At 43.4% G+C, this 9,900-nt stretch overlaps 1 protein-coding gene across 1 annotated transcript in view; it reads right to left on the reverse strand.

Annotated features, from left to right (window-relative positions):
* Nucleotides 1-1,057: 1,057 nt before the first annotated feature.
* Nucleotides 1,058-9,900, reverse strand: part of LOC143019763 (galactosylgalactosylxylosylprotein 3-beta-glucuronosyltransferase P-like) — a 35,837-nt gene continuing 26,994 nt past the window's right edge. Inside the window, exon 8 of the mRNA XM_076175746.1 lies at nt 1,058-1,771. Within this exon, the coding sequence (XP_076031861.1) occupies nt 1,658-1,771 (114 nt within the window). The 3' untranslated portion in view covers nt 1,058-1,657. The remainder of the gene's footprint in view (nt 1,772-9,900) is intronic.

Genomic DNA, 9,900 nt, shown 5'->3' on the forward strand with positions numbered 1-9,900 from the left:
TCAATGCCTAATTTCGCATTCATTTCCCCGAGCGCCATGTTTCTGTCTCAGCTGCAGTACAGAACGCTCCCATCCCCTCTCTCTCTCTCTCTCTCCTGTGCCTGTTGTTCTTACATTTTCACAAGCACCAATCACATTCCTCCGATTCTCACCTTCATATACATCATGCGCAGAGCTGGGCGCGTTCCTAGGTGCGTTACGCTTTAGTTTGGCCGCGGTTAGCGCTCCCAAACTATTAAAGCTTAAGAGACAGGTTCATACCGAAATAAAAATCCGGTAGGCCACATACTATACCAAAGAAAAATCCGGTATGCCACATTCAAAAGATAGGCCACATACTATACCGGCACCTATATTGCTTTAATAGTTTGGGAGTGGTAACCGCGGCCAAACTAAAGCGAAACGCACCTAGGAACGCGCCCAACTCTGCGTTATCTTCATTGTGCTTGTTGAACCAACCCAATACATACTTTATAAGTATCGCAGCCTCACCTCTTTTGTTTTTGCAGCCCTGATTTATATTCTCTCATTCTCTTACATCTCTTACTCCCCTTTACCATTCACTTTGGCTTCACTCACAGTCCAGCCTACACTCCTCCATTATATGCACTATATATTTACTTTTAAACAAATTCAGACATTTTTACTTTCATTTATATCTATAGAATTAATCTTCGTGGTCATGTTAGCAAATTGTGATCCCTTGATCATATCCCCTTGTTTTTTTTTTCCTAACCAATTACTTTTGGAGAAATAAAGTTGCTAGTCATTAATGCCCCCCCTATATGCTTTTATCATTGCTTTTTCATTATTCGATGGCCTACTGTGCGCGACATACAAACAAAATAATTATGGTATTAGAAATTTATATTGATGACTAGAACTGTTCAAATAAAAAAAAAAACTTGCGTTGTCACAACGAAATAGCATGGCCTGTGTGCAGGAGCCATTTCAAATGGCTATATTTGGTGAACAACACACAACTGTGCTTTGTACATCGAACAAATATATATATATATATATATATATATATATATATACAATCAGTACACCCAGATCTTTCAGAGAAAGCCGTTTGGCATAATTGCCTCGTATCTCCTTGGTACGCTTAAACTAGTTTCTCCCGGATTCACAATCTGTGAAAGTCAATGTTCCGGCAGTCCATTGCCCTGATAACAACCAAGGTTATCGGTACATAAAGAATATGGCTTAAAGTTGACATCCCAACAACCACTTTGCTAAACAACCTGACTTTTATTCCTTCTAATGTGCCCTTCACTAAAATGAGGATTACCAAGGGTGATGCAGGTAAATTAATCATATTAAGAAAGTAATGTATTTAATTGGACCAATTTAGGTTTAAAAAGGAAATAGGCAAGAACTGGTTTACCAACAGAGTGGTTAGCGAATGGAACAGACTTAGTAACCATGTATTGAGCGCTGAATTAGTTGGTTCTTTTAAGAGAAGGTTAGGTAACTTTATGTATAGGGGTGACAGATGATAAGGGACATGGGACTGTATAATGTAGGTCTCTCGTAGGCTCCTCCATTCTTATGTTCTTATGTTCTTACTTCCCCAGCCGTCACATCCCCTGTAGTCTTCCTCTGAGCATTCTGCCAGGTCGTCTGCAGCCTACACCTTACTGATGAGTGAGTTTCAAGCGAGTTCATGTTTGTAGAGTAGAATCAAGTTAGTATCCAGGTATTCCTTTGAAACGGCCTTTATATCTGGAGTAGCTGGACGCTGGGTGCGGGTATGCCACACCAGTACCTGTGGGTCGTGTGATATAATAAGTAGGTACTCCATAAAGTGCAGGTGGCTGTGCCAGAACGTGTAGACTAGAATCTTTGGGAGAAAAATAATTATATATATAAATTAGAACCAAACAATTTCCGTCTCGCACCCCGGGATGGCTGTCAGAAATTATTTGGTTGATATTCGCTGTTACTAGCGATTCACTTCAGCTATGTATAAAGAAGTTAGAAAATACGTGTGTATACCATTCTGGAATATTCTTTGCCCTAGATATCTCATCTAGGACATGAAGATAGACAGCCAGGCCAGTATACTCTTTCCGAAGCCTTAAACCCCTCCTTAGCCCTCTCAGTACAATATTACACACACACACACACACACACACACACACACACACACACACACACACACACACACACATATATATATATATATATATATATATATATATTTGTGTAGCCAGGTAGGATATTTTCTTGCAGGCAGACGAGGTTAAAAGCTATTGAAGATTCATTTTTGATTATCTTCTTGCGTATAGTCTCTATACGACGAATATTTGACTTATCATTTTCTGTAAGTCTGTTTAGGAGATCTCTTATATTGGCCGACGTTTCGGAACTCTCTTGTTCCATCTTCCAGGGTGATTCTGGATTCTGGATTCCAAGGAAAGACCACCTCGCTTGCGCGGGATCGGGTTTTGTGGGAGGGGAAGAATGTCTGTAGGAAAATGAAAAGATAGTAGTGTATAAAAGAGGGCTATTGCCACCGGGCGAATTGCGAGCGATTTGGGGCTTATTTGTTGTCGTGGCTTAGGAGAACTGGGCTAGGAACTTGGACGGCGGCGCCAATGCCGGGGCGATTCTGGATTCCGGATTCCAAGGAAAGACCACCTCGCTTGCGCGGGATCGGGTTTTGTGGGAGGGGAAGAATGTCTGTAGGAAAATGAAAAGATAGTAGTGTATAAAAGAGGGCTATTGCCACCGGGCGAATTGCGAGCGATTAGGGGCTTATTTGTTGTCGTGGCTTAGGAGAACTGGGCTAGGAACTTGGACGGCGGCGCCAATGCCGGGAGGAAGAGCAGATTATATCACCAACGAAAGTTTGGAAAATGGTAGGAGACGTAGTAGGAGAGAAAGGGGGAAAAACGGAAAAATCTTTAGCGGGAGGTAAACTGAAATGAGAAGATGTAGTATAAGAGAAAGTGAGAGAGGAAACGAATTTTAGTCGAAGAAAAAGGAAGTGTATATGTTTGTGCGTGGGATGCGGCTTTGTTCGTGAGAGGTGTGTGTGTGTAATTTACGGTTACTGAGTAGATTTCACTTCCCGCATGTAGAGGGCGTTCCTGATTGGCCCCAGGTAAAGCATGAGAATTCCTGTTTTACCCCAGGTTGGGGTTGAGTAGCCTGTCAGTTAATGCGTTATTATTATTATTATTATTATCATTATTACCATTACTATTATTATTATTATTACATTATTGGTGTGTTACTTGTAGGTACGGTTATACACGTCTTATCGTGTACACCGCACGTGGGACGGGCGCAGCTGACAGATAGTCTGTACGGTGTGGTCTAGGTGTAATATGTTGTATCAGATGTTTGTGTTTGGCGTGCAGTTTTTCTAGGTGTCTTGAGTGAAGTTTGTGTTTGTGTTGGTTGAGTGGACGGATGTTGGAAATTTGGTGTAGAGACTCAGTGGTCCTGAAGTCGCTCCATCGCGAGCCCGTGATGAATTGGACAGCGGCATTCTGAACCTTCTGATGCTCGTAGTTATTAGTGGCACATGTCAGCTGGCTTAGTCCCGGGGACTGGCACAGAATCGGTCTGACGAGGGCTAGGTACAATCGACGTTTGGTTCTCAGTGTTGCAGTTTTGAAGCGTCTGAGCTTACCCAGCACAGCCCTAGCCTTCGCTCCCTGCTTGCGGAAGTGTGGGGTCCAGGTAAGGCCATTATCAAGTGTGCTACCCAGCACACGGGTATGGTCTTTCGCTGGGATGTTTGTGTTGTTTATTTTAAGAGGAGTGTTTGTGATTGTTCTGTTGGTTCGTTTGCAGCAGAAGTATACAGCATTGCATTTCGACGCGTTGGTCTTAATGCGCCACTGTTGCTCCCACGCGTGTGCCCCGTCTAGGATGTTTTGCATTACGTGTAACGCTCCCTGAAGCGTTTTGTGTCTGCTTATGTGGTTAGTGTCGTCCGCATACGAAAGAGTTAGAGCCTGGTTGCGAGGATAAGCTGGCTCTGGCAGGTCATTCGTATATAGATTGTACAGAGTGGGGGCAAGGACTGACCCTTGCGGTACTCCAGCCTTCGGCACAAAAGGTTGGGACAGACAGCCCCGCCACTTTATTCTTATTGACCTGTCGTCCAGGTAGTTGCAGAGCAACTTTGTGAACGGCAGGGCAAGTCGAAGTTGTGGTACAATTTGTACTTAAGGCCTTCATGCCAGACAGTATCGAATGCCTTCTCCACATCCTTACAAACCAAAATGGCCTTACCAGGGCGACCGTCTGGCGGTTTTTGAACCCATTGAGTGATTATGGATATTACGGGGCGATTGGTTGTGTCAAGTTTTCTGTGTAGGTTATATATGGGATGTACGGATCATGGACACTGTGTCGAGGAAAATTTGGATGCTCATTGGTGAATGTTAGCCAATGAGCGTGCGTTGTTTTCACTCGCGGGGGGGGGGGTGGTCTCTCCCAGTGGGCGAAGCGATGGGGTTCGTTGGTCGCTTAGCACTTATTCTTTTGCTAGATGGCAAGACCCGTAGGAAGACCCCACTCTGTACAATCTATATACGAATGACCTGCCAGAGCCAGCTTATCCTCGCAACCAGGCTCTAACTCTTTCGTATGCCGACGACACTAACCACATAAGCAGACACAAACCGCTTCAGGGAGCGTTACACGTAATGCAAAACATCCTAGACGGGGCACACGCGTGGGAGCAACAGTGGCGCATTAAGACCAACGCGTCGAAATGCAATGCTGTATACTTCTGCTGCAAACGAACCAACAGAACAATCACAAACACTCCTCTTAAAATAAACAACACAAACATCCCAGCGAAGGACCATACCCGTGTGCTGGGTAGCACACTTGATAATGGCCTTACCTGGACCCCACACTTCCGCAAGCAGGGAGCGAAGGCTAGGGCTGTGCTGGGTAAGCTCAGACGCTTCAAAACTGCAACACTGAGAACCAAACGTCGATTGTACCTAGCCCTCGTCAGACCGATTCTGTGCCAGTCCCCGGGACTAAGCCAGCTGACATGTGCCACTGATAACTACGAGCATCAGAAGGTTCAGAATGCCGCTGTCCAGTTCATCACGGGCTCGCGATGGAGCGACTTCAGAACCACTGAGTCTCTACACCAAATTTCCAACATCCGTCCACTCAACCAACACAAACACAAACTTCACTCAAGACACCTAGAAAAACTGCACGCCAAACACAAACATCTGATACAACATATTACACCTAGACCACACCGTACAGACTATCTGTCAGCTGCGCCCGTCCCACGTGCGGTGTACACGATAAGACGTGTATAACCGTACCTACAAGTAACACACCCCTTCACCAGCTTGACTGGTGATAGCCGCAATAATGTAATAATAATAATAGTAATGGTAATAATGTGATTAATAATAATAATAATAACATCGCTACTATTGGCTACTCAAACCCAACCTGGGGTAAAACAGGAATTCTCATGCCTTACCTGGGGCTAATCAGGAACGCCCTCTATACGCGGGAAGTGAAATCTACTCAGCAACCGTAAATTACACACACACACCTCTCACGAACATAGCCGCATCCCACGCACAAACATATACACTTCCTTTTTCTTCGACTAAAATTCGTTTCCTTTCTCACTTTCTCTTATACTACATCTTCTCATTTCAGTTTACCTCCCGCTAAAGATTTTTCCGTTTTTCCCCCTTTCTCTCCTACTACGTCTCCTACCATTTTCCAAACTTTCGTTGGTGATATATAATCTGCTCTTCCTCCCAGCATTGGCGCCGCCGCCCAAGTTCCTAGCCCAGTTCTCCTAAGCCACGACAACAAATAAGCCCCAAATCGCTCGCAATTCGCCCGGTGGCAATAGCCCTCTTTTATACACTACTATCTTTTCATTTTCCTACAGACATTCTTCCCCTCCCACAAAAACCCGATCCCGCGCAAGTGAGGTGGTCTTTCCTTGGAATCCAGAATCCAGACCAATCGCCCTGGAAGATGGAACAAGATAGTTCCGAAACGTCGGCCAATATAAGAGATCTCCTAAACAGACTTACAGAAAATGATAAGTCAAATATTCGTCGTATAGAGACTATACGCAAGAAGATAATCAAAAATGAATCTTCAATAGCTTTTAACCTCGTCTGCCTGCAAGAATATATATATATGTATAAATATATATATATATATGTATATATATATATATACATATATATATATGTGTGTGTGTGTGTGTGTGTGTGTGTGTGTGTGTGTGTGTGTGTGTGTGTGTGTGTTGCAGTAATTCACAAGGCACACGTGAAAATAATTTACAAAAAAAAAAAAAAAAAAAAACACTGGGAAATAAGAAACTTAGTCCGAACGTTTTCGTCTACTCGTATTCCTTGATAATGTCTTAATTAGACGAAAACGTTCGGACTAAGTTTCGTATTTCCCAGTGGGTTTTTCTGCAATATATATATATATACATATATATATATATATATATACATATACTTATATACATATATATATATATATATATACATATATATATACATACATATATATATATATATATATATATATATATATATATATATATATATATATTATTTCAGACAAATGAGAGAGAAATGGGTGGGGAAGGGCAAACGAAGATGTGTTGGGAATAGAGTTTATTGCCCTAACGTTTCGACCAACTTGGTCTTCTTCAGAGGACATGTTGCATTACAAAGGATCACAAGTCTTATACTCGCAGCGAGGGGGAACCCAGCCAGCTGTGAGTGGATGTGTCAGGTCTTGTCTTCGGCTAATGATTTAATTATTAAGACACTTGCTGTCAAAAACAGCAAGTGTCTTAATAATTAAATTATTAGCCGAGGACAAGACTTGACAAGCTATAAATCGTAGAAAATGCTCTTCAGATGAGGAAAAACTTGCTGTTTTCCACAGCTTTGTTGATTTTGAGTCGAACGCTGGCGACATATTCCAAACGGATGCCTTTCAAGAATGTACTAGTTATTCCGCGTATGTAAACTTAATCAAGTCTCGCTTTGGCCAACACACCACCCTTGGTGTTCTCACTCCCCTATATGACCTTGCTTTCCAAATCAGCTCCCCCTCCTTATGTCAGAGAGGAAAAAGCGGCACGAATTGCATCAAATCTTAAGGCCCAGTTAAAATCAACTTTTGCATCTTCTAAATGGGTTGATACAGATGGAAAAATCTCCCTTAACGATGTTGCTTCCCTCATTGCTTACTTTCGATTTCTTTCTCTTCTCCATCCAGACACCTTCACCAAAACTCAATCCGTCCAATTCACTCCAAATATGACCATCTCGGATTTGTCCCATCAGATTCAGGAGTCACCAAAGACACTAACTGACATTGTTGCCCAGCCAACCCCTGTTCCCAAACCTGCATTCTCTGTTGCACATGTTTCCAGATCTTCCTCTCGGCATAAATCCACTTTTCGCACCAGATCCACCTCCTGTCCTAGACACAGATCCTGCCCCCGTCACAATGCCATTTGCTACTTTTGCAAGAAACCGGGACACTATGCAAACCGTTGTGCTATTTGTCTAGCCACCCCTCCCGATAAAGATTGCCCCATACATGGCGCCTGTTATCATACAGCTGCAGAGAGCCGTGTTTTGAACTCCAACCCTTCTCATAAGACCTTCTCTTCCCGTCAGAGTTCCCCTTCTTCTTCTTCTCCTCAATGACTATCTCATTCTCTCAGAACATCCCCTCCTAGCATGCATATCCCATCCCCACCACCCACCCCCATGTCCCTTCCCATTTGTACTCTTTCTAACTCTAACAAATGGTCCCATGCTCTTTCCATTCCTGCTACTGTACATAACATTCCTATATCTCTCTTCATAGATACTGGATCCCCTGTAAATATTATATCTTCTTCCACCTTCCACAAACTCAGCCTTTCCTATAAGCGTGTTACAATATCGGAACCTCCCGACTTACAACTTACTAACGTAGATGGTGTTCCATTTCCAGTTTTAGTTAAGATCCATCTTCCTATAAATCTCCATCCCCAAAGTCAAGAGATGCAAATCCCTCTTAATGTAGCCGATGTACAGTTTCCTGCAGATGTGCTTCTGGGTCTAGACACTATGCAGCAATATGGAATTAGCATCTTCCCCCATTGTCATGGCATTGCTTATGGTCGTCATCTCATCCCTGCCCTACATTTGGCTACTACATCTCCACCACCTTCTGCACTTCCCACTTCTGCGAATTCCCCCTCCCACAGCATGCCAGTTGTCAGAGTCCCCACTATTGCTGTTCCTTCTCCTGCCCCCTCTACCCAGATTCAGGCAACACAAACGGAGAGTACTTCCTCCCTACCTCCTCTAGATCCCAATTCCCAGGACACTGTACAGCCGTCGTCTGAACCTTCTCTTCAGAATTCACTTCCTCCTTCTAGTGAACCTACCTTGCTCAAAGTTCCTTCTCCAAAATTCTCGCCAACAGAAAACCAGGTATCTCCTTCCTTGGATGAATTGATAATTACCTCCTCCCCTGTTTCCGATGTGCTTTCCACAATGTGTCGTACTACTCATGCAGTGTTAACGAGAACCGTGACTCTTCCACCACATGAGTATTGCAAAGTGCAGCTTCGCATTTTCCGAGCTCCGGAATGCGATGTTCTCTGTATGCCAGAATCCACACGTGTCAAAGGCATATCACTGACTTCAGCCTTATGCACTACCTCCAAGAAAGGTCATATTTCTTTTCTAGTTGCCAATGACACTAAGGCTCCCCTCCACCTCAACCTTGGTATAAACTTATGTGATTTTCTAGTGTATCCTTCGAAAGTAAAAGTCATCGATGACCACAATTCTTCATTGCCAGTTTGTACCATTAACTCCGATGTGCCTCATGCACAGGTTCCTATTGAAGCATCTCACTTCAAACCCCTTGACTTCCCCGATGCTCAACAGGATTTAGTTTCCTTATGCAATGCCTTTCGTCATGTCATTGCCTTACCAGGTGAATCCCTAGGTTCTACTGACCTCATTCACCACCACATTCCCTTCGTGATGGCTCCAAACCTTGCTACATTCCAGCTTATAGACTATCGCATAGTAAACGTAAGATTGTGAACAAGCTCATTGCAGACATGCTTGCCCAGGATATCGTTGAACCTTTCATTTCCGAATGGAACTTTCTGTTATTTTGTTGTTTCAAAAACAGATGGTACCTTCCGCCCTCTTGTTGACTTTAGAGAACTTAATAAAATCACTGTTCCCGAAAGGACTCCCATTCCTGTTTTGCAAGAAATCCTCCATTCTGTTGGTCAGAATAACACTGTCTTTTCAACCTTAGACCTAATGTCCGGCTATTTCCAGATTCCTCTTGCTCCGGAAAGCCGACCCCTAACAGCCTTCTCTACCCCTTCTGGTCATTTTCAATTCAAACGCTTGGCTATGGGTCTCACCTCTGCTCCTTCTGTCTTCACAAGACTTATGCATACTGTTCTTGATGGCTTACTTGGTGATAATGTCTTTATGTATTTGGATGACATCATAATTGCTTCAAAATCAATCCCAGAACACATTCACACCCTTCAACAAGTCTTTTCTCGTCTTGCTGATGCCAACCTAAAACTCAAATTAAGCAAATGCTCCTTTCTTAAGAAAGAAATTCGTTTTCTTGGACACGTCCTAACGTCCAATGGCATTCTTACTGTTCCTGATAAAGTCAAAGCTGTTGCTGACTTCCCTCGTCCAACGGACATTGAGCACCTTCGCTCCTTCCTTGGTCTTTCAGGATATTACCGAAGGTACATCCGCAATTATTCTAAAATTGCAGCTCCTCTTACCTCACTGCTAAAGAAAGATGTTCCTTTCCACTGGTCGTCTGCCCAGGAACAAGCTTTTGCAGACTTAAAGAATG

The sequence above is a fragment of the Oratosquilla oratoria genome, chromosome 38 (genome assembly GCF_046742065.1).
Source record: "Oratosquilla oratoria isolate Oo_2021 chromosome 38, ASM4674206v1, whole genome shotgun sequence".
Classification (NCBI taxonomy): domain Eukaryota; kingdom Metazoa; phylum Arthropoda; class Malacostraca; order Stomatopoda; family Squillidae; genus Oratosquilla; species Oratosquilla oratoria.